The sequence below is a fragment of the Ambystoma mexicanum genome, chromosome 4p, assembly GCF_040938575.1.
Source record: "Ambystoma mexicanum isolate Mex_15411 chromosome 4p, UKY_AmexF1_1, whole genome shotgun sequence".
NCBI lineage: Eukaryota > Metazoa > Chordata > Amphibia > Caudata > Ambystomatidae > Ambystoma > Ambystoma mexicanum.
Genome location: NC_090927.1, coordinates 795,508,280 through 795,534,454, shown reverse-complemented (window position 1 = coordinate 795,534,454; position 26,175 = coordinate 795,508,280). Strand labels below are relative to the sequence as shown.

Below are 26,175 nucleotides of genomic sequence, written 5' to 3'. Positions count from 1 at the left end.
GCCTTTCTGCCTTCTGCTGTCTTTGTGTCCCGCTCCTCGGTAGGTTGTTTTCTCCTGCTCTGTTCAGTTCGCACCGGTCCGGGGAAGAGCGTTTTTCGCTCTGGGAGTGTTCAGGTGCTCGCCTGCCACCGGAGCACACTTCACTTCGGGGAACGCATTTAAGTTTAATGCTTCCCACCACGCAACCTCTGCACAAGAGATCTTCAGAGGGAAGGCTTTTGGTTTCAAAGCTTCCCACCACGCAATCTCTGCAGACACAATGCTCGAGGGCAGAGACCCTCACGAAACTGCAATCTGCTTTCCTGCACGTGGAGGTTCCAGCGTCTCTGTTGGTCATAAATCTTGGCTGCTGCTGCAACGTGGAGTCATGAACAGTACTCCACCCGTTGCTCCTTCTGCTACTTCTACTGCAACCACGACCACAACAACTGCTGCTACTGCTTCCACTGCTCTCACCGGCCTGCACCAGAGGGGTATCTTTATACTCCTTAGTCCCTCTCAGGAATGGGTCATTGAAATCATTAGACTGTGGCTTGCAGTCCGATGCCTCCAGATCCCTCTTCTTCATCCCAGTACTTTGGGCATTGTAGGACCTGAAGTTCTCAATGTTACAATTAGTTTCTTTTCCTTCTACATCCTTTTTAAATGTGTTAACTTCACTTATATTATTAATCATGGTTTCAGTAGGATCTTTAAATTGAGTCAATGATACTTTTGAAATCAAAGGAATACTAGTTCTATTAAAATCAGAAATATACATGTTTTGGAATTCACATTTAATTTCTTCTTAGGGACCACAGGAGTACCTATCGTTATAAATATGAACAGCCTTATAAGGGGAACTTTGTGTCTAATAATTGACTGATTAGAACAAGCTTCACCACTCCACTGGTGAACAAGTAATCTCACTTTGACACCAAGCAATAACAGATTCTGGCATCAAGGATCCCTTCCTTCAAGGGAGACCAACACTGTGTCTCACTCAACAGAATCCTGCCACTCCCTTGGGGCCCTTCTTCTCCCAGGTGATCCTCCCGGCTAACACCACCACCAGGGTTTGGATCAGGTAGCGGCTGCCTTCCCCTGGCCACATGAGAGGAGACTTTAGGTAGGGTCTTTGTGAGGACTCCGCAGGAGTCCTCACAATCCCTTTCAAACCCCTGTTTTCACACATTGGGAATTCTTTCCACAACAAGGGGGAAAGTTACTCAGATTAAACCAAGAATCCTCCTAGTTCTAAAAAAGAATAATATGCAGGGGACTACTGACTATGTCCCACTTGATTGGTAAGCGAAACTACCGCCCCTGAAAGGTATAGAAGTGCTCCTTCAAGGGCCTACACACAAAATCAATAGTACTCGCAGAGAGACGTCAATAGCTACAATTCTGATATTGGATTACATGGGATTAAAAAAACTCCTGCTAAACAGATCCATTGTGCTAGCAATGTTCTATGAGAAGCCTAGCCTTGGGCTTATTACCTCCTTGGACATAGTGCTGCATGAATTCATTCAGGACAATAGACTGGACATGGTTACTCTGGAGATTCCTTCTAGTCATCCATAACATGCTGTCAGCCGAGCTGGAAGTCTTCAGATCTATGGGGATTGACATAGCCCCTTATATGGAAGCTCTCAAATACTACATTATACCAACCCAACCGGGTACACAGTGCGGACCATCTTTGGGGAAAAAGAGAGGACTTTCTCATTACATGTAATGGTGGAGTTTAAGGGTGGTCGGGTAGTCAACCTGAATAAACCCCTTTCGCAGAACATTACTGATTGGTCATGGCTCCCAGGGGCTCTTATGAAAACAGCTAGTCAAATTCTAGCAGGCGATCATTCTCTTCAGCGTTGTCTACAATGCAAAGGTGATCTCATGGAATACAAGGGGGATAATCATCTGTGTAATAATGTAGATCTATGTAAAGCTCTGTGTGAGTACTCTATAATAGTGCTGCAAGACACATGGCATCTGTCACCTGATTTCCTGGATGGATAACATGTTCTGTGTCAGGCACCGGCAAGAGGTATTTTAGGTCAACCCCCAGGGGGTCTCCTAATAGCAATAAAGAACTCAATAGGAGCCTCCACTGGGAGAATTCAAACCTCAAAATATGGTTCCTTTTTTCCAAATACAAATGTGCTTTTGACTCAGAGGACCTAATGCTTCTAATTGTTAACATCTATTGGAACCCTGTGAAAAGCAAACAATGTAACTTTATAGACAAACTCACAATCAACCAAGAGGAATGGTATCTGATGAGTGGAAAGGGAATAGTAATACTTGCAGGGGACCTCAACTTCTCTTGCCCCAACTTAGACACTGAGTGCGAGATGTCCCCATCGAGTGAGATGAAATCTAACTAAGCTAATGGTCTAGCATGGGCAAGTTTTCTAAGAAGATGGCACTTATCAAATTGAAAGGGAATGTGATGGGAGATTTGGGCGGGGCAAGAACGTGGCATAGGGGTCTCAAACATTCAGTATATATTATATATATGTTAATTCATGCCTATTTCAAATGTGCTCTTGCTTTACTGCCATTACAACAGATCTTAGTGATCAAAATGTACTAACTACATAATTTTGGATGTACTTGCACTCTAGAGAAAGAGTGGGTCCCAGAGAGATCACAGTGTGCAATGCACAAAACAAATAAAGTGGATTTTGCCTAAGTGATAAATCCGATGGAGTAATCACTGATTCCCCTATGTTGACTTCCTCCCATGTGGCCAGGCCAGGCAGCCGCTACCTGATCCTGACCCTGGGGGTGGATATATAATGGTGGATCACATGGGAGGAGACAATGACCGGGGGGAGGTGGTGACTCCATTAGGTGAGAAACAGTATTTCCCCCTTTCCTCTGATGAAGAACCTCTAATATCTATGTCTTTAATGGCTTTTTGTCACTTAACAGTCACTTCCTATAGTAAAGGCCAGATAACCTATTCTCTGAATCCCTCCAGTCAAACTCCCTTCTATGACTCAGCCCATCACAATTCATGTATAACATCTCCTGGTTTTGAAGTGGTTTTTTGTGAAACTTTTGAACAACTTCCAAGAAGCCCAATATCATCTATGTACTTTAATTCCCATAAAACCACAAGTACTCAGACAAGGAATAAGAGGAAGGAGTCTGTGCAGATCAGGAGAAGCCTGAAGCCTAACGCACAGGCCAGTTGTTCGACTGGGCCTAATGTGCGTGGGATATTTAAAAATGGAAGAGTCAATGAGACACAGAATCATCATGCAGGAGAAAGCAGCAAGGCAGAGGAGGTTCAAAGCCTGCCAGCGGCTCAACAATGCAAGGAGCAACTACCGGCCTGGTGGGAGAGGAAGAGAGGCACAGCGGGCACACCCAAGGGACCGCGTAAGAACTGAGAGCTGCAGCAGGCCTCCTGAAGGTGCGGTCGTGCCAGGAAACAGCGTTCTCTGGTCCAGGCCACTGAGGGAAGCCGGCGAGTGATCTTAGAACTGCAGGAAATGCTGGGGGCACGTCCACATCATGGAGGAAGCCGATCTAGTGAATAGGCTTTGTTGCAAAGGCAAGCCAAGAGTTGGGGATTCCAAAAACAACCAGTGAGTATACACAAGGTTGTTGGGGACCCAGGGGCATGCCAATGCGCATGTGAACCAATGACTGAATCTTACAAGGTTCTGAATACAGACAATATACCAAAGTGGTTGAATGCAGAAAACATCCAATTCTATTTCAGAAATCCATACAAGCAGACTTTTTGAATGCTGGTGAGACAAAATGCAACAAGAAACCATAAGCAAGCATAAGTGCACGAGATGCCAATGTGCGGGTAAACTGAAGCAAGTGTTACCACAAGCAAATATGGCAAGAACCTCAGGAAATATGCTACTACAATAAAAGAACAGTGAAACAAAAGTCCCGGCAAGCAGAAATACCAGGCACCTGAAGTTCTGTAAAGTTTGGAAATTATGGGAAGATACCTGGCAGGGTACTATGCCTGGGGATCTGAGAAACTCAGAAGAGAAGTCCTGGCAAGTGGAAATACCAGGCTCATGGAGTTGCATAAGAACTTTGTATAAAAAATTCAGATATTGTGGGAAGATACCTGGCAGGAGAGTAAATCAGGTGCTCTAAAAAGCCCATAGAAGGATTCCTGGCAGGGGAGTATACCAGGCAATCCACAAAAGTTACCAAAACACCTAAAGAAAAGCTGTTATGGAATTTATTGTTTGATCAAGGTAAAGTGAGACTGTCTTGGAATTTATTGTTTGATCAAGTTAAAGAAAAGCTGATATTGAAACTATTACTTCATCAAGGTAGAGAGAGACAGCTTTGAAATTTACTGTTTGACCAAGTTAAAGGAAGACTGTTACAGATTTCATTATTTGAATAAGAACATTGTGAGTCCAGTATAAAGACACAAAAAGAACTGTTGGATAAAGAGACACCTTTGCAATCCTACTTAAAATAGTGGGGAAGGGAACCACCGTCGGGACCCAAGGGTCTTTCCTTTGAAGTTATTTTTTTGTTGCATTTATCCTTATATTTTTGATTGTGAACCCTTTTTGCTAATACCCAGCCAAAGACATTTCCCTGCATGCCTATGTTGTTTTGTTTCTAGTGTGAAGGTCAGCTGTGAATGTTTGGACACAAGGAAAGCTTTTAAATTACTGACCACTTGACTTGACAGAGCCTATGTTTTACTTTTGAGGCAGGGAAATTCCTCTGAAAAATAGGGCTAGAGAGGCGTTTCTCCAACCCATTTTTGTTTAATAAAATGTCTGATTTTGAGAATGACATAACCGTGTGCCCGCCTCCAGTGCTGATACCTCACTCCTAACATACAGAAACTGAATCTAAGGTTGGAAAGAGAGATAAGTGAAGAAGAGATGTATAACATCCTCCCCCCAACCCCCAGCTCTAGTGAGTACTCTCTTCAGGAAGAACCTAGGTGGGACCCGGTCACAAGCAACAAATAACAGGGATATACACAGGCACTCCTTCAATATGGAGGTGAAAATAAAGAAGTTAATGCTTGCTCTTAATTTAAGACCTATCACATTCTGTAATGCTAGCCAATCCCTTAAATTAATCTTGATAAAGAAATGCTGACAACAATATAAGAAATGCCTGACCAACCATCATAAATGAATGCTACAGTGTGACTCCGAGACTATGCTAGGGATACTTATGTCCAATCATGATAAAAACCATTGGTCATTGATAAATAACTTTGAAAACGGCCAGCTAGATGCCCAAATAAACCCAATAAGCAAAGAACACTGGGTACAGCACATCTGTGGCATCTACACAAGGGGAAATAACTTCAGTGAGGGAGAGATCGGAAAAGTAGGAACCCACTGGACCATTACATTCGACCATGAAGTTGTACTACTTCCTATTTAAAAAAGGCAGTAATTCAAGGGTTGAAGGCCCAATTGGTATCTCAAACCAAACCATGAACGCAGCTCCAGAGCTCTGGCTGACTATATTATGTTACCTGATCTGGAAAATAAGTAAACAAGTAAACAAAGGAGACCCCCTGGTCTAAAACCTTACTCGACGGGGAAAGTAAAATATTCTCATCCCTGCTCCTTAGAGAAATTGACCCATGGGCAGCATAATTAGGCAGGATCAATAAAGCTCACTCCGCCTCCCGTAAAGGCATGGGAAAATCTCTTAATGGTACTATTTGAATATCCTGCACCACATATCAACTAGACGGAACCAGCATCCTATCTTCTTAGGCTTTGTTGATTTCTCCTCAGCCTTAGATCTAGTTAATTGAGACAAACTATGGGCATAGCTATCGGAATGGAGAATCCCAAGAGGCCTTTTAAGTGTCCTTGAATATCTTCATTTGGACACATGTATCCAGGTAAGGTTGGATATCAATGGACACCTCTCAAGAAAAATCCCTACCCATAGAGGCCTCGGCAGGGTTGCGTCCTGGCACCCTGCCTATTCAACCTATATTATCTGACCTTGGAGACTTCTTGAGAGGTTCATCCTTTGTGGTGCCCAGACTGGGAAAGACACACATTCACTGGCTAGAATATGATAGCGGACTGGAATGTGTGGTATTTGGTAGACTCTAGCGACTGGAGTCTCCCGTCAGATGTTTTCCAATGGCTCCAGACCTTATGGGGCCCTCTAGACACCTATCTATTCGCATCCAGGCTGAACACACAGATACCCACATTTTTCAGCCGGAGAATAGATCCAGCGGCAGTGGGGACAGACGCATTTCTACAGCATTGAAAAGGAGCAATCCACTACGCCTTTCCCCCGTTCGCGATGTTAATGAGAGTACTGGCGAAAGTTCGCAGGGAGCAAGCAGAATTAGTGTTAGTGGTTCCGATCGGGAAGTCGCAGCCGTGGTTTCCAGTAGTGATGGAACTTTCTACGGATTTCCCGAGAGTGATTCGAAAAGGCAATTCCACCCACTATTCCTGGGAGACACACTGCGCCTGATGGCGTGCAGGGTTTCGGGCAGAGATGGCAACTGCCAGGAATTTCACAGCTCACTTCCGAGTGTATCAGGGACTCATGGGCACCATCTACCATCAGGAGCTATGGTGCCACGTGGAAGCAGTGGAGCTCATTTTGGGAGGGAGTTAATACTAATCTTGTTTCAGCCCCTGGAGTACAAATACTAAACTTCCTAGTGCAGCGCTTCGTGGAAGGAGCAGCATATAGAACGATCAGAGTGTACAGATCGGCTATTTCAGCAGGGCATAATAAGGTAGAAGGAGACCACAAGGAGAACACCCAACTATTTTACGGCTCCTGAAAGGTATCAAGATGCGCAAACCACCAGGGCCCAAATACACAGCGCTTTGGGACGTACAGGAAGTGTTTAAGTTGTTTCTAGCATGGCCACATAATAAAGATCTTTCCCGATCGCAACTATCGTGGAAACTAACCATGCTTCTTTGTCTCATAGCTTGCAGGAGAGTCTTGGACGTGAAAGCCTTAGAAGTGGACAGAAAGATGTTTTACCCGGAAGGGGTGGCATTCAATGTAGCAAATAGGACAGATTCAGCAATAACATCATACCGGTATTTCCCTAATAACAGCAAATTATGCATAGCGCAATGCATTAAAGATTACAAAGCAGCTACAGCGCAGTACAGGCCCAGAGGGGTTACTCAGCTTTTGATTGCGTTTAGGAAACCATTTCACACAGTAGCAACAGCCACAATAGCCAGGTGGGTTAGAGAACTTATGCACTAGGCTGGCATTGATTTATCGCAATTTGGAGCCCATTCTGTGAGAGTACGATGGCTTCTAGAGCGTTTTCAGCAGGGGTACCATTGCAGGATATTATGAAAGCTGCTGATTGGTCAAATGAATCCACATTCAAAACTTTTTATTTCAAGCCTATCTCCCAAATAGCGAATACAGTAATTGACAGCTTTGAACAAGCATAATGCCCGCCTCCTGTCTCGACATAGAATGAAGATTGCCCATGCTGAGAGCGCTAGACAGTCTTGATTCTATTAAAGACAAGGAGGCGAGCATTACATCCCACCCAGATATACGTAATGTTAATGTAATGAACAATTAGACAGAATTCTGCATTGCCAGAGGGGTCTTGAACATTGGAAAAACCTTCCTGGCAAACGCAATTATGCTGTCATGTGTTCATGTGTTTGTGTGTTCTACACCTGTGTTTGTGTATTTGCTTGGCCAGGACTCCCTGGGCGCTATGTTCTTTTGTTAGTTGCTTACAAGCTCAGATATGATTTACTGCATATTTGCATTTCCATGAGAGCATAGTCCTAACCAAAAAGGAGTGTGTTCTGTGATGTAAGAGAGTGTGTCTAGGAGCTAGGTCAGGGAAACAGAAGGCGATTGTTTTTTTTTCATGATTAATGTTGTATGTGCCTATCCTTACTCCCCATTGCCTATCCATTATGTAAGACCCGACCCCTCAATGCGGTTACCCTAACACCCCCTTTCCTATCCACAACTTCTCCCTAGCCCTCTTCCCCCCATTGGCTGCCTTGAAGTTACCTGGGAACTAGAATCAGGAGCCCGTGCCAACCAAGGTGGGAGGGATCAACTACATTTGGCTTCCGTGGTCAGGAAGGAGTTGTGAGATACTCCAGGGGTGTGAAAAGTTGTTCCTTGGCCTTGTGGATGTTTTGCGGCCTCATTTAGTAGAGTAATGTACTTCAGTAATATGCAACCAATAATTAAACAGTAGTAGTTCAATGTTTATTTTGAATACATAAAATATTCTATAAAACACGTACACATTTCATTACTGCACATCATTCTTATCAGTACACAGTCATACATTTAATTACATCATCATCATCCCAACCTATGTTATCCCACTATGTTCAGATTCCATGTCAAATGGCTGTAATGTTACATAAACCCCTTAGGAGTCGGGTTGTTCAGGCTGTCTACAACATTTATCCAAAGGATAAACCTATCAATTAAATACAAGGGACCAGTGTCTGTAATTCCCATCTCAATGTCCCTGAATGGCCTTCACAGATGACATTAGACTAGAAATAGATCAAGGGTAAGTAGCCTCCTGATCCTCTTGGATCCTCCGGCAGCATTTGGTGCTATCAGTCACACAATTCTGCTGTTAGAAATAGAACATGCAGGTACCAGGGACACTGCTCTGAACGGGTTCACAAATATTTTATCACACAAAAAGTAATCAGTAGCACTCAGAACAGAAGCTGCATTATGGGTCCGTAGTCCACCCTTATGCTTGTGAAATCCCCCTTGCTTTTCAATGTCTATATATGCCCCTGATGCAGCTATCCATTTCATATGGGCATGATCTGTACAACAATGTAAATTAAACTCAGATTCTACCCAAGAATACAAGGCTCAAGCAAAACCTCTCCTGACATCCTAAGACAATGGGCCTCATTCCGAGATTTTGGAGGTAGCCATGGCGCTATTTGCGCCATGGCTGCCTCCAAACCCGGGTCCGTGTCCGGGTGAATGGGGATTTACCGGGACATTCCGACCTGTGGGCACCCGGTAAGTCCCCATTCAACCAACCATTCCCTATTCCCATTTGAGCCCCCATAGGGCTCAATGGGAATGGGGAAGGTGCTAATTACGGGCCCGTAAATTACGCACCCATTATTAGCACCCTGGTCCCTTAGTGGGACCCGCAAAGGACGTGTGGTCAGACCACACGGCCTTTGCGGGTCCCGCTAAGGGACTTCAGAATTGGGCGGTAAGGGTTTAACGGCACCAGTCTCCTTACCGGTGACCGTTCACCCTTACCGCCCAACTCGGAATGAGGCCCATCCTCCCCACATCGACCTTTCGAGGACCATCAATCAGTTGAATCATAATTTAACTAAACGGTTATAAAAGCACTTTGGAATTATGGCCTGCACACTTGAGCATACCACCTTTCCCCAGTGACAGTCATAAACCTGTAATTCATTATCGACAATAATGACCCTTCAGATAGTAAAATCTTTGCAATGTTGTTGGCTTTGATTAAGCACTCTTAGACAATGGTTTAGATTTCTAAATAATTGCTGAGGTCGATTCTTTTCCTTTACAGGGGCTGTAAATTACAATCTCTTGCACTCGACATTAGAGATATTCTAGTGCACCTAATGGCCCTCTTATTTGTGCAATTCGCCTATGTCTACCTGCCCATGTTACTCAGTCATGTTTTCTGCTTATTGCCAAGATGCTTGTACTGTGTGAAAGTCCCTCTTTACAATAAGCTAGTCAATGTTCTCTTCACATATTCACACTTTTCTACTCAGAGCTCTTCAATTTAATCATGTATTTCCCCGTTATGCTAGACTTCAATCGTCCTTAGATTACGCTTACTATCTCTGCATTCTCATCTTTCTCCTGTAATTGGCCTTAACCATTCCTTTCTTTAGACCAAAGCACAGGCATCTACATTGACTTTGGTCTAAATTGAAAGATAATAGGTCATATTCCTCTAAAGCGTCCTTGGGTGGGGTGATTGGTTTATCAACACATTGCCTTCTAGTTGCGCAAGCTGTATTCCTAGACTGTCTTCCAAAACAAGTCCAGAATGCAAGCAAGGCCATTTTATGGCCTGCAATCATTTGATTGATTTATGATTCATCGTATCATGGACAAGTAACCAGACAAGACTCCAAACTCAAGTCTTTGTGTGATTTAATACAGTCTTTTAAAATGAGGGAGGGGTTATTATCGCAGCATATTATCCCGCCACCAAGTTATGGCCTGAGGCAAAGCTGAGGGTGATAAAATGGGAGTTGGGAAAGGATGCTTATCGCAAGGTGGGTACGGCTATTAGCACTTAGTGGTAGTGGGAATACATCTTTTAGAGTTTTGATGGTGAAGTAAAAAAACGTTATTTAAATAGTGAGTAAAGTAAGGAGACAAACTGAGTTAGTAAAATAAATGCAGTTTATGTTGTAGTATTTAAATAGCAAGGGCGTGTTCATAAGTTAAGCAGTTTAATTGTAAACTTGGTACAACTGGAACGGGTTTAACATGAGAATGTATTAGGAGGCACATACAACTAAACTGTTTATCTATACGAAGGTGAAAGCATTTTCTTATGAGTTAGCTTTCTTGTTGGTGAGATGACTTGGAGGTTGCAGCAAAAGTGTCTTGATGAAAGAAATCTTGACTGTAAATTGCATTTTTTGTTTCCATGGCTGCTTTTGAAGTCAGAATGTTCAGAATGCAGTTTATACCAGTAGTTATTTACTGGGCTCTGAACATTCAGATTGACTGAGAGGGGGTCAGTAATGATCTCTATGTGCTAATAATAGTTATTTATAGTGTGGAAAAAATAACAAATGAGGACAGAGTAAAGCTCAATTAAATTGTCAGGATTGATCTGATGGTCACAGCTAACTAAATAGTCAGGGATAACTAAAAATTCAAAATGACTTTTCTTCAGCATTCGGTTTCTCCCAGGGTTACCTTCTCAGGAGGTGTCTTACAACAAAGACTCTTTTCAAAGTTCCTGAATTTGCACAATACACGGTTCTCATCTCATTCTGGAGCTCTTTGAAGAACTGAAGCCAGTAGTAGTCACAAGGTGATGTCCTTACATTTTTCCTCTTTGAGTTTTTGTCTTCTGTACCCTTTGTCATTTGTCTCTTTTGCAAACCACAATGATTTGCTCCTCATCAATGCTTGCCGGTTCTATTGGATTCATCATCAGGCAAAGGAATTAGGGGTTTGGGTAGAGGCACTGCACATTCCAAATTCCCAGGTGCATCCCAGGAGAGGCAGGTTTAGAGGGTGGACAACTAGTATGAATATACATCTCAGTTGCGGGGTCCCAACTCACATGTCCCGCAACCTGTTTTATGTTCATTCCACAAGGACTCACCCTCTTTCTGCTCCGGGTTCACCCCTTATGTGCTAAGGGCACCTTAATACCTCCACACATCTCCAGCCTCTGTTTAGTCTTTCACTTCCTATTAATGCATGAACATCTGCTGAATCAAGGTCCATCTCTCTGCTCTCATCGCAGGCTTCCTCAAAAATCTCCTAGTCACTTTGCCAAACTTTTTCAATCGTTTCTTCCTCCCATTAATTCTCAAGACAGATCTCAACCTTTACTTCAATCCACCTTTAACCTGACAAATCCTTCTTCAGAGCTTTCACAGGTTGTGTTTGCTCCTCAAGGTCACACTCCTACTTATTTGACTCTCATCTTGTTTTTCGTGCCCTCTGATTCTTCAGCTGTATTTCAAAGACCTCTTTAAACAGACTTCTTCCATCTCTGTTTCCCTTTCACCTTTCTCATTGGCTCCCAGAAAACTCATTGGGCTTCATTATAAGGTTGGTGGTATCCCAACGGTAAACATGCCAGGATACCACCAAAATGATAACACTGATCCCGTCACTTGGTCTGCCAGAATTACTGGCAGATTACAAGTGGCAGGAATAACAGTGAATCCCTATTCCATGGAATCCCAGAGGACTCCATTGGGGGATTGCAGGTATTACCGGCACTGTTAATACTGACTGCTTTTTGCCAGTGCGGGCGTGACTTTCCTCCAGCTCTTGGCTGAAGGTAAATCAGGCACCTCACCTACAAACTTGTAGTTTTGTGGTGCAGGAAAGGTTCCGGTAACTGAAATTGTCACCACTTTTTTCCCACACCCCCAACCTTGTAATTAGGCCCACTTATTGTCTCTTTCCTCCAGCTTTTACCACCTTTCAAATCCTGCAGTATTCACTTTTACCACCTGTCTTATGTTTCTTCTTTCTTCTTCACCTCCATGGGTACCCCCTCCTGGCAAACAATGATGTTCTTCTCCTCTTCCTCACCCCTTTGAGCGCCAACCACCTTCCAAATGCTAATGTTCCTTTATTTTTCTTTACCTTTTTGGGAACCTCTCCTCTTCTTACTTCGAGAGTTCTTTTTTTACCCCTTCTCTGGACTTCCTTTGCCTGCTTCATAAAGGTCTTACTCCATCCCTTGGGAGGGCTTCTTGCCAATTTGGTCTGGTGTGTAGGTTTGGTAAAGGGAACGTGGGGCTAGTAGTTCTCTCTGCCCGGACTGTGTTCTCAGTGTTTATAGTGCCCTGGCCCGAACCCCAGGGCTGTGTTTTGTCTGTTGCAGATTGGGCTCTCCATGTCAGGTGAATTAGTTGTGTGCAGGTGGCTGTTTCAGGTATCATGGACCAAGGCTATAAAAGCCTGTTCTGCGCTCTTGGATCGACACAATTCTATCTGCCGTGCATGCACTTGAGGCAAATGCTCTGGTGGCAGAGCTGCATCTTGTCTCATGCACACACTGACCAGAGAGTTCCACCCTGCTCTATCTTCTATTCTGTCTGTGTGTTTGTCAAATGTTCTTCTGTGCCCAGTGCCCTGATGACAGGGTCCAGAGTGACTGTATTGTTTAGGCCATTATCTCTCATGCTATGTAAAGGCCAGGTTTCTCGAGTGTGTCCATTAAGGCTGGCCCCTATAAATGGCAAGGGGAATGAACATGAAAAGGGATCCTGCCCCGTACCCCACTCAGGTCCAACATCACTTAGCTTGTGAAGGCCCTTAGACCGCTTGGTCACACGACTCACTGTGCCGATAATCAGGCAACTTTGCCACAGTTTGCATTTAAAACATTTTCTTGTGAAGCTGGGCACTTGAACTTAGGGAAAGTAAATGCTACACAAGGATTATGATCACTTAATATCTTGTAGATATCTGAACAGCCACTACCTGCTACACATTTTCTAAAAGTGTAATATGTGGTCAATTCTCATTGCCCTGATATTGGTGTCAAAGGTATTCTGGAAAACATAACAGGTCATTGACGGGTCACAACAGATGTTGGTCCATTCACTGGTCACAACAGATGTTCTTTCACCATTTTCTCTTGTTTCTGATTATTCACAAGTGGCATGGTATATCACACACTGCTTCTCCCTCCACCTATTTCCCAGCAATCCAGTGTTATTCAGATAGTCTTCATCTACTCACACTGTCACCATCTGTCTAATTACTGTCTTATTACAAACACCATTCACCACTTGTAAATCTCAGTTTTAACCTATGGCTCGTGCTGAGATTTAAGAATTTGAGCAACAAATAATCAGCACATCCTGATTTCTTTTTCCCATTGCTTTGAACCCCTCTATTACACCGAATACTATTTCCTCTAATGTTAGGGAAAATGTACATCCAATCAATGAAACAAATCTTCTGTTGTCTCCCTCTTCTTGCATATATTATTCTCTTCATAGACAATTAATACCCATATTTTTGGGCTAGGCCTATGTGTAAAGTTTTTAGCAATTAACATTTGCCTTTGTGACCAATCATTACGTATGGGACAAGCAGGTTCAACAAGCATTTGGTGTAAATATCCTGAGCTTAATTAAAGGGATTTTGGCCTAACGCATACATTACACATCTTGGTAATTGTGTTTGTTTATTCAGTTAAGAAAAATTGTACTGGGTTTTAATCAACTAAGTATTTTTCAATAAGCAGTCATGTTCAAATGGACCAAAAGACGTCCTACTTAATCTAGAATCCCTTGACACAGTTATACTGACCAAAATTGACAGGGGTAAGGTCCTTGTAGACGTATGGCTTGCTAATGGGTCTGAATGTTGGGAAAACTAAGTCTGATCCTTGATCGTCTAACTGAGAGGGATGCATTCTATACTCCCCTTTCTACAGCACAGTGTAGAAGCCATGTAGGGCTATGTAGGGCCAGCCACGTTATTTTAAGGTGGCTGTTCAAAATTCCAACTCCCAGCATGGTGGAATATCCAAGCTACCTAAGGGTGGACATTCTACATCACGTAATAAAGACTACAGTTACCAGAAGTATTTTCTTTAATTAGTCGCTCACATAGCTTATTGATTCTTTGACATGGTATAAAGACGTTTGCCAATAACATATAAAAATTCAATCAACTTTTGAAATTGACCAACACATGCTCTTTGCTTACCTTCAGTGATCTGTTTTCTTTGTGGTATTTCAGGAGCTTCTTCAGCAGCAGACAGTAAGAGGCCATGATGGGGGATGGTCTGTTGTTTATTAGCACATTGATAACTTCTGAAATACTGAGCTCCATGGATTCAGTCATATAATTTAAAACAACAGAGTTGAGCTCATCTGGGCGAAGTCTTTTGAAAAAACATATTTATTATAACACTTCAGTTAAATGTTCTCAAACTCAACAGTTTATTGAACTAAAACAAAACACGATTCAAGGAATAGCTGGAATTTTATGAGATAAACTAGCAGACTCATACTCGTATCACTTAAAGAACTAGCTACAAATACAGCTACGGTATCTTGGCTGCAGATTCACAGCACTATCATACCGCTTTCACTGGTTACACGTGGGCCCCATAGCGATAGATCTTGCATATCAAATGAATAAATCTCTATTACATTACCTCACCAACACCTGCATATCTGTGTAGTTTGTTTTAAGACTGTTGACTGGTTGCGGAAGTGCACAGAAAGTGCAGTTGACGGCAGGCAGAGGAAGGTGCTTGATGTGAACTCTTTTGATTCCTGTACTACAAGGATCTTTCTTCACCTATCATTTTGCTGGAGAGTCTTTCTGCAGTCTAACTGTCTGGGTTGAAGGTGGCCCTTTAAAACATCCCACTCTGCGCAAATCATTGGCAAAATGCGGAGAAAGTGCAGTTGGTGACAGTTCGTGGGTGATTTTGGATTGATGAGTTATTTAATCTTACTTTCTTTTTGTCGTTGATTGGGATATACGAATTTAGAAGGAAAAACCAATCCTCAACAAAATCACTGCCCCACTCCTCTTTCAGTTAATGGTTGTACATCTTATGCCGTGCCACTCAATGCCTCAGCAATTTTGTCTAACTCGGCTTTGCACTCCTCTACCTGAGCTTCCACCCAACCTTTTGTGGCAGATCCTTCTCTGCCTCTGTAGGCAAGAATGTTTCTAGGATTACACACTTCCCTGGAGGATAGCTCAGCGGCAACGTGTTCGCCTTGAAAACAAGACGACACGAAGCAACACAGGTTTAAACCCCGGGTCCACCCTTAGAAATCTCTGGGTATTTAAGCGTGTTATAAATATGCAACTAAGACAAAAATAAATAAAATTACGCAACTAAAAAAAACAAAAAATTCCTGTAACAGCGCCTCGATACCCGTGGGTTGTGTGAGCGCTTTAAAAATGCAAATAAACAAATTAAAAAAAAAATGTCTTTAATACATTGATGCCATTCCAGCAACTAATTGTGGTATTATCACATTATGACACGTCGGAGGTGGCCTCTTGCAACGTTCGTGTTTGTGCCGTTGCGTGGAGGTGCAGCTTGACGTAGTGTGTGAGCTCACTGCCGAGGACGCCGAGGGTCCTTTTTTCCAACTTGCTGCGGCGTTCCCGCAGAGGCCCTGTGTCTCGAGGCGGTCCTGCTTCCAGAGGCTCCCGAGGCGGAATTCTCCTGTATGTCTCCTGGATGGCACCCGCATGTGTTCCTTAGTGGAGGGGCCGAGGGGAGACCCTAACAACGACGGCGGCTGCAGAGGAGCCCGGGGGTCAGACCTGAGCGAACTACAGTGTGGCAGTACAGTGTGGCCATTGTTTGGAGCAGACTGACCAAGCTACGGTGCTGAACCTGAGCACTTTGATAGCTGGCTCGCTTTACTGGGCCTGTTCTCCTTTCAGCCAGAAGGAGAGGTGAGTTGAGCAGGGTGAATGATATTGGGGGGGCGGCGCTTCTCTTTTTTTTTTCTTGGTACTATTTCTTCTATAAGTGCAATCTATGCACATATACCGTTTTTTTGGCTATTAAGGCGACTCACCATTCTTAGCCACATTTGTTTACTGGCTTGTTCCATCGGCCCTTAGCGAGCTCTATTGGCTTGTGGTCTGGCAGGGAGGAACATTGGGCTTGGTGTTTGAGCCCCGGAGACTGCAGGCTGTTGCCTTTGATCCGGGGCAATTGACCATTGTTATTCACCATTAACTTTGGCCGCCGAGGGAGAGGAATTGCCTGGTCAGCTTGGGAGGACGCTGACATACCGTTTTCTTCCTCCTTGGGACTTTGAAGAACAATTACTCCTCGCCTTGGTTTTAGTAACCTCTCCGCAATCCTGATCAGAGTATTCCCTTATCTCTGACTAGTGAATTCTTAGTGGCCACTCGTCCATAGCGCCAACATCCAGCGGGGGAAACGGTCGGCTCATTTGATCTACAATTTGCGGAAAACTAAGACCCAACCCACAAAGGAGAACAGGGAGACCCATGAGAATGGTCCCAAACCAAAGAAGAATGCTAAATACACCAAGCCGGTGGTGCAAGGTGCTATCACCGAATTTTTCCCAGTGAATCCTCCCCCTGAAATTAATTCCACCGCCATTGAGGAAATTGCAGCCCCTGTCCCCAGTGACTGCATTTCTCTGAACACCACAAATTGTGACGACATTGACATCAACTCCCTCCTTGATCTCTGTTTGAATATACAGAGAGGGATGTCGGCACAAACACCACAATTGGCAACTAGTGGCATAATACCCCCCACTGGAAATAACATGAGCACTCCCCCCGGCTTGCACAATTCAGTGGGGAGTAGTGGTCGATTATCTGCTTCGCCCAATCTAGCCATGGCATCTATGGAGGATGTTCCGGACAATGAGGGTGACGAAAATATTAGACCACATCCAGGCGCTACTGAGATAGCAGAGCTGCAATCATCTGTTGCTGCTCTTCAATTTGCGCTTAAGATTCTGTTGCAAATGGCTGGGCGTATTCTGAAAATACCAACATCCTCACTCAGGCAATAGAACCGAAGGAACCTCTCCGTGAAGAGGCGGAAGCCAATTTATCTACCGCCATACATATAGTGGAGGGGACGGAGGACCAGGGAAATATAGTAGGGGCCATCGCTGGGACACCTGAATCTATTCCCAGTGTGGCAGCCCACGACGTACCCCTCGAGAGTGAAGATGATCCAGAGTTAGAAATAAGTGCCTATGCGTTCCCTTCACGAAAACAACGTAAATTGGTGAAAAAGGCACTTAAAAACAAGAAAACCAAAATAAATGTTGCTCCCTCCATTGTGGTGCCACAGATAGCGCTGGAGACGCGCTCAAAAAAAGATAGGAAAAGACTAGCGAGAGCGGCCGTACGGGCGGCAACAACTAAAGGTCTTCTTACTGACTGGCTGGTGCCGGGAGAGAAATCTATCAGTATGGACTCAGATGAACCCCTTATAGTTGCCGCAGAACCAGGGATTGAACCCTGCTCGCCTACAAGAACTGTGCCACACGCAGTGTCGGTTGAGGAGGAAGACACATTAGTCTCTGTATTGCCTGACCCACAGAGCGAACCCAAGGACACCAATGAGAACCGTATTTGTTTCATCAAGAATTTATATTTGAGCAGCAAAAACACCTGGCTGGCACGCTCGGAATTATTACTTAGACTCTATTATATTCCACAACTTTGTGTCTTGAAATCTGACGATTTCCTGTTTGTCGAGCCTTTGAATGGTCCCAACTCCTATGTCACTGCTCTACACTGTACTTTTTTATTGACAGCTCGACTGATTAGGAAATATAAAGAGGAATTGAGGGCAGTGGACATTGACATCGATGTGGATCCGAATGAGAGTGAGCAGGGTATCGACCTTGGAGACACTACCACTCTGAGCCCCTCAATGAATGGTCCCAAGCCAGTGGCAGGGAACAATTCAGCACTGGCCGAAATACAACAAGTCTAAAAACACTCCTGGAATCCCTCCCGGGAGCCCTTCAGAACCTCTGATCCTTCTCTCTACTTACTTGGAACTGCAGGGACTTTGCTCATTTACTACTGCCTGACGGTTCTGTAGACTTATTGTCTAAGTTCAGTTGTATCTGTCTTCAGGAGACCTGGGCACTGGACCCTTTATTATTGGACGGTTTTGTCATGCATCAATCTTTTGCAAAACGGGGTATCAAGGGTCCCCCTTATGGGGGCTTACTTACCGGGTTGATTAACACAGTTGTATCTCGTAGGATTCAGTGTAAATCTGAGGAGAATCTACTGGCAGTAGAGGTGGAATACAGTGAAGAAAGTGGTCTCTGTAGGTTCCTTCTCATAAATTTGTATAATCCACCTGGGGCAGTAGTCAGAGAACCCTTACAAGAAGCTTTACAGGATCTAATGTCTTCTTGGTCACTGACTCCTGGTAATGATGCAGTGGTTATTCTGGGGATTTTAATTGCCATATGACAGGCAACATACTTGCATCTTCTAACCCTAAACTACATGCAACATGCTTAATGACTCATGACAAAAGAGAGATTGAAGGCTTAGGATGGCTTAAGCTGTTTGATTCTTGAGACCTAGGCATGATCAATGGACGCACTCCCGGAGATAGACCTGGGAAACACACTTGGTCCAATGGTATTTCCTCTAGCACGCTGGACTACATATTTATGCGCCCCACAATGCAGTCAAAGGGTGAAGAACAATAACTGGAGTGACCATGCATTGCTTCTCTGTACAATCTGTCTACCTAGCCCTCCTGTCTTATTATCGAATATCGGTAGTATCAACCTTAATCGTGCAGGGTCTAGAATAGCCTGGTCTGAACAGAACATTAGATCGGCTACCGAAGCCCTTAAACCAACTTCTCCTGGTGGTCTCCCTGATTTCAACTCTGTGACCGTCAATGCCATTGAGGATTGGATACTGGCATTCTCTGCCAAGCATGCCACAGTGAAAATGGGATATATGCTAAGAACTGAGGGTAGCATCCCTCCTTATAATAAAGGAATTAGATTTCCCAAGAGAGGGATGAGAGCGGAAATACAGGGTATTAAGACCTTGAACTTCCTCTACTGCGAGAGTGTAAGAAAAGCTAAAAAGAGATATAGAACTAGCGTTAAGAACATAAAAAAAGCAGAAAGAAATATTGCCTATCAAAGGCTAGTGCAGACTATATGCTCTAGGAACTCTCACAGTATCTGGTCACTCCTAAATGAGACTAGGGAGAAGGTTAATGGCCCGTTAGTTAGCCCCGTTAGTGAGGAGAATTGGGTAAAATTCTTAATTGGTCGTAACACAGGGGAGACTGAGTCCTTTATTACATCTCTTAATAGGATGCCCTGTTATCCTCCCTTTGATGTTTCCCCTGAGGCCATTCTGAATAAGATAACAGGTCTTAAGTCTTCCAGAGCACCTGGCCCTAATGGGCTGGCAAACATAGTTATTAAGAACTTCCCTGAACTCTGGGCTGACATAATCTCCCTACTATTCATAAAGATCTTAGCAGAGGGGGCTATTCCCCAATCTTGGCAAATAGCTATTCTCATTCCGGTGTTTAAAAAGGGCAACCGCGCTGATCCGAATAATTACAGGCTTCTTTCCATGTTAGATATTACAGGCAAACTTTTTGCCTCTTTATTATTAAGTGAACTGCAAAAATGGGCAGAGGAGGCAAACATACTCAGTAGATTTCAGTGTGGATTCCGGCGTAATTTCTCCACCTCGCACAATCTACTGGTGATGGATATACTTCGCACATGGGCACTCCACAAGGGACAACCTCCATTATATGCACTATACATAGACTTTAAGGCTGCCTTTGATTCTATCCCCAGAGCTAGACTCTGGGTGAAGCTTGAAGCAATGGGTTGTCCCGCTGGTCTCCTTTACTATCTGCGACTCCTCCATCAAGATACCACTGTCCGCCTCAGACTCAATCAGGAAGGTGCGATGACCAGAAAAGTAATTCAAAATAGGGGGGGTAAAACAGGGATGCGTCACCGCTCCCCTTATTTACAATCTGTATGTGCATGACATTCCGGCAGCTTTGGCTGGTACAGAGAACTGCCCTCCTAAAATAGGTGAGGCACCTTGTGTAGTCTTAGCATATGCAGACGACTTGGTTGTATTCGATAATACCACAAGTGGGCTTCAACGTTCTGCGAATATTCTGTGGGAATATGCCAGGACTAATGAACTCACTATTAATTTAGATAAGACCAAGGTGCTTAGATTCACCAGGAAGCGAGCATCTCAAGTAAATCTGATGGTGCAATTAAATCATATACCATATGCTCCTTCTTATCGCTATCTGGGAGTGGAAATTGAGCCCAGTGGTGATTGCCATCAATGTAGACAAGGACGCAAAATTAGGACGATGCAAGTTACAGCATTTATAGCCACATTTACTAATAAACAGGGGGGTTTCACACTTTGGGGGACACGTCATCTTTACCTTCAAGTATTTACCCCCATGATCATCTATGGTCTCGAGTCCCTCCTTTCATTTGATCTAACTTGGCTCCAGGTGATGGAGGGCAAATTTTGGCGTCGGTTATTGGGATTGTGCCCGGGAGTTCCAATGGCCCTAATAAGACTCGAATTGGGCCTTCCATCACTGAGAGCCACAGTACTTAAAAGGAGGGCAGGTCTATATATTAAGATGATCAGCAGGCCTTCCAATCCCTTATTGATGGTGATCCACCAGGAAATGGCCAAAAAGTATACCACTTCACCTTTAATCAAAGATATGGAAACATTTTTGGCAGATATAGGCTGGACGCACAGAGGGATAGCCTTTTCCAAGGAAGTCTAAAATGCTCTTGGGAAAAGGGTAGACCTGTGGGACTGGCTCGAGAATTTTGCACATTTGAGCACTCTAAAGTCCTATCATTTCATAAAATATAGATTATATACTTTTATGAAACCCCAAGCGTACCTTAATCTCTGTCCCACAAAACGGCTCAGACGTTTTATCATTATGCTTAGATTAGAACAGCTGCCCACTTGGAGCAATTTGGGAGCTAGGGAAAATATCCCGGCCCTAGAGCGAGTTTGTCGCCTATGTAAAGTAACAAAATGCCTGGAAACAGCCAAACATCTCCTGACGGAATGCCACTCATTAAATTGCATAATAGTATCATATCTTGCCGAATTTACACATAATCCTTTAACTATATGTGAAACCCCATTCTGGCTCTATTGCACAAATTCTTGCAATATGCATCTTCTCATTGCACTTTATAACGTCTGGAAACAGATCGAAGTAAGACTGGGGTCTCTGATCTGAATAAAGTGAGAATGGCAGAGCTCAGAAAAGACATGTTAATATTGACTTGGTGTAGGCCCTTCGCTAACTTCTGGCCCCTTAAGAACTTGATTTAAGTAACTCTGTGGAGAGTTGTGCATTTTCCTTTTTCTTCTCAATCTTTATTTTATTAGTGTAGGCCCTCAAGTGTGTACAGAATTCTGGGAAAATTAGCAATATACACACATTTTTTATGTAATATGGGATCTATTACTAACAGTTTATTTAAACATTCTCTAACGGTTTATTTAAACATTCATTTTTTTACTTCTTGTTATGCATAATATTCTTTTAGGGCTTGTTTTTTCCTGGTTTGTATTAATGTATATAACATATATTGTTTCTTCTTTTTAACATGTGTAAAGTTTGAATTTATTTTCAACCTATATCACATTAAAGAATAAATAAATAAATCATCACATCTTCTTCTCAGGTTTCAAATGAACCTCCGGATTCTATGTCTTTTCTTAACACTTCTAATGAGTTTCAATTGGGTTCTGGGGATCCTGACCATCTTTCATCACCTCAGCTTTTACCCCATCATTGCCAACTTCCAGGTTGGGCTCTGGGTCCATAATGGTGCTGAATTTTGTTCTGAATTCTCTTGTCAGACTTTATGACCATCTCAACGGTGAGATGAGTCTAAAATAATCACTCTTAATGCTATGGCTTCGGAACTATCTTTCATTGAGGGGATTTTATTAAGGGTGCCTAATTTGAAAGTAAAAGATGCAGGTACCTCAAAAGCCTCAGATCACATTGCCATCTCACCATCCATTATGGATGAAGCTCCTTGCTATCTGAAATCAAATGGAGATAATACTTTAAGCTCCTGCAGTCCAGCAAATGAGCCATCAAGTTCCCAAGAGCCAAAAAAAGTGGAAAAGGTGCTGGGAACCTACCTAAAAAATTTTGAAATATGTAAACTAAGTCCTCAAACAACAGCTGCGGTTCAAGGACATTTTTAAGGTCTCTGCGTAAACCCCCCTCTAAAGTTCAGGCACGTATCTGTGGTATCTTTCTATGAAGAAGCAGTGATTACGGAGCACGGTGCAGAGTTGGAAAGAAACATGATTCCACACAGAAGGAAAGCTGAGAAGAATGTAAAAAGAAAACAAGAGTGTAACTTTGAACTCAGTTGACTTTGATGGTAAATTATTACCATTTTCTGACTAGAAGTAAAATAAAATATGCCATTGACACTGCTATATATGATGAGACTCAGGAACCTGAAACTTCGTTGATGACCTACTGAGTTGGTCGGTGCATGCTTCTGACTCTTTTAATTTGGATGCTGCCAATTCACAGGACAACCAACCTTTACAAATGTTACGCTCACCTGGACCCCACAGGTAGGGGCGTTTGCCCAGCGTGGTTTTGCAGTAGTTGCCTAGCCAGATCATCAGTGCTCTCCTTTGAGACAATCAGTTCTCTCCTGAGGGCATTAGTCTCTTGGCGAGCGGCATGTACTTCCGCCCTAAGTACCCCCAATAATTGGGCCAGTTGGTCGGTTTCCGAGGTTTCCATAACACCCGGGTGGGTATTTTTAGAAAGGCTTTGTGTTCTGTTACGCTCACCTGGACCCCACAGGGGTGTCGATCGCACCCGGACAGCTGCGGTCTCCGTCAACGTGATGCGTAGTGCAGAGATGACTGTCTGGACTGGCCCTCCTAGTCTTGTCTGCTGGACCGGAAGAAGTATTTTCCTACAAGTGGAGACATGGATTAGCCACCTGTGGGTTTTAGTGATGGCCTCTCAACTGTTCTCGCTCTCCCCCACTAATCACCTCCGATATCCCCTTAGTAACCTCACCTTATGTTTGTAAAAGATGAGCTCTCCATCCTGCGTGTTTTGCAGGGGCGTGTAGATACTAGTTACTTCACTGGTTTGAAGGTGTTGGGAGAATTCCGGTAAGCATTGACTCTGAAGTCCCAGGCGGGATTGGTAAGTATCAAGTTCAAAGAGTTGAATGTGGGGGGGCGCTGTTGAGCAGCCGTCAAGATGGCTGCCTAGCCTGATAGCTCCGTGCACGGCCGCTTCTTATCCTGATACATCTGCGGCTTGCGACTCCTATAAGCCCTTAATCCTGCTTCTTTGCCTCCCTGACATCTGGGGCTGCATGTCGGTGTGTTTTCGCCGAGAATCGGCCCTCCGACGCCGAGATACGGCGTGTTGTGGAGCCGGCTTCTGAGGCCGGGAGTTGCGCGGCCTCCCGCCCCCTCATCCCGCCGGGGCCGCACCATAGTGCCTGGGACGCCGCCTGTTCCTCCACCCGGACTGCGGACTTGCCTTGACCGGAGTCGGCGCCTTGGCCGCCGCCTGCCTGGCCCGCCCGCGGGCGGCGCTGCACCTCCACGGCATCGGAGACCCTGGGCCACTGGCGGCCGAGCTACACTGCCGGAGGCCGCTCGGCGGCTGTTCGCCCGCTTCTGTCTCCGCCTTCATCTGGGGCCGTGGGCTGCCGGGCCGCCTGCGCCTGCGGCGCCGAGCGGCTGCTGGCCTGTCCCTCTGCGCTGTGCGGCGGCTCCTGGGGGCCGCCTGAGGATCCGGACGCCGCGGCCTGCGTCTTGGGCCCTGCGCCGGTTGGGTGGCCGGGTGGACGCTACCTGACTGTTGCGTGCCATTTTTCACCCGGTTGGCGGCTCGGAGAGGCGTCGGCCCGGCTACCGCTCCTCGGGTCTGGCTGGGTCGCTGGCCCCCGCTCATCCCCGGCGCTCCTGGGCGGCTCCTGGTGGCTGGTCGTGCTCCGCTGGGTGTGCTGTGGCCGCGGGGGGACCGGACTTGCCGGATTCGGCGGATGCAGGTGAGGAGCCGGGATTACTTACTTCAACTGGGACTGCTGCTCCCGTACCGCCCTGCTTCCCTCCCGGCGCTTCCTCGTGACCCTGGGCTGAGCTCACCGCCGAATTGAACGCCTTGTGTTCCCTGCCACCGACGGATCTTCCCGGCGGTCCCCTGGCTCTTGGCGCCGGCGCTGCCTGCCTGTAATTTTATCCCGACCTTGGCTGCACGGACTCATCAAGATAGCGCCCACCTTTACCCTTGTGACACGTATTTCATGCAGACATACCGCTCATAGTGGTTATATGTATTTCTAGTGCCGTATAGCGCCATGCCCAATCGACCTAGGAATACTAGTAAGACCGGAGCCATGGACAGATTTGCAAGAGCCACCCCGAGATCTGGCTCGCCCCGTGCGCCTGGGGACCGGGCGGACTCACTGCCTGCCGCTGAAGCACCTCCCGCGGACCTACAAGCTATGATGGAGTCAATGGCCAAGAATTTTGCTGCCTTTCACGAAAAGCTAGACGATATTAATGCAAACGTAGCGTCTCTCAAAGCCACACTGGACCAGCACGGCTCAAGAATTACAGAGGCTGAAAATAGAGTTAGCGCTAATGAGGACAACATAGCCACGCTGCAGGGCACTGTATCCACTCTGGTCACGGACATGAAGTCGGTCAAGGCCAAATGTGACGACTTAGAATCCAGGTCGCGGAGGAACAATGTACGCATCGTTGGAGTCCCGGAAAATGCGCTTAAGGACCGACTCGAGCTGGCGGTCGAGATCCTGTTGAAAGACCTCCTGGGCAACCCCGACATGTCCCCCTTCTTCACGGTGGAGGGAGCCCACAGGGCATTGTTGCCTCGCCCTAAGCCGGGCGATTTCCCGAGGCCCATTATTGATAAGATCCTCAGTTTCAAGGACCGTGACCTGATTCTCCGGCTTGCACGCGAAAAGGGGGAGCTCAGATTGGATTCGCAGGTAATCCGGATTTTCCCTGACTTCTCAGTGGGTGTTCAGCAGGAACGCCGGCAATTTCTCGGTGTTAAGAAGCTGCTCAGAGAGAGAAATATCCCGTATGCCATACTGTTCCCAGCGAGACTGAAGTTCACATTTAACAACAAACTCTATTTTTTCACGGTCCCCTCGGAAGCAGTGAAATTCATAGAGACACATGTTCCCCTGCATCGCCCTGCCGGAGACATCATGGACAATGACTAAACTGGTCTGGACCCTGCTCTCTCTAACTGTTCTGTCTGCGGGGTGCTGGGAGGGCTGTTGGCCACCGATCACATTGATGGTTCTATTGTTATGTCATTTACCCGAACATGCGGCCTTGACAGCTTGCATGTAGGTCGGCGTCCCCAATTCTTACTGCTAGTTTAACTACAACAATTCTGATGTTAATCTTGAGTTTTCCTGGTGGTGTGGGGGCTCGGCGGCGGAACCCCGTGGCCTGGCAGGCGGAACTTGCCGATATTTACCCTTATACACTTGCAACATGATACCGCAGTCCACTGCTTGTTTTTTGTAACGACCCTCTGGGCCTTAAGCGCGCCGGTGCACGGCAATGGCGCACCCCACTGCGATTGCAATGTTCTTTATGCTATGGTTGTGTGTTAGCCCTAGTTGGGCCTTTGGACAGTTTGGGCCAAGTTGGGGTTGGCCCAGTGGTTTACAGTTAAGGGCGGGTAATGTACACACTGCTGCCTGTTGGGCGGTAGTGAGGGAGGGGGGTGGGAACTGGGTGTTATTAAAAAAAGGCACACGAGGTTGCATGGCGCACGCACTAACTGGCTATGATTGCACTCTCAGCACCACGGTTGGTAACTTATGCTATCGCTGGACTTGGGAGGTACACTAA

General features: G+C 45.2%; 1 protein-coding gene across 2 annotated transcripts in view; it reads right to left on the bottom strand.

The window, feature by feature from the left end:
- Positions 1-26,175, bottom strand: part of LOC138452622 (hormonally up-regulated neu tumor-associated kinase homolog A-like) — a 387,623-nt gene that overhangs the window by 115,510 nt on the left and 245,938 nt on the right. For both annotated transcript variants that reach the window (XM_069605014.1, XM_069605015.1), the window contains exon 7: positions 14,419-14,596. In XM_069605014.1, coding sequence (XP_069461115.1) covers positions 14,419-14,596 — 178 coding nt within the window. The remainder of the gene's footprint in view (positions 1-14,418; positions 14,597-26,175) is intronic.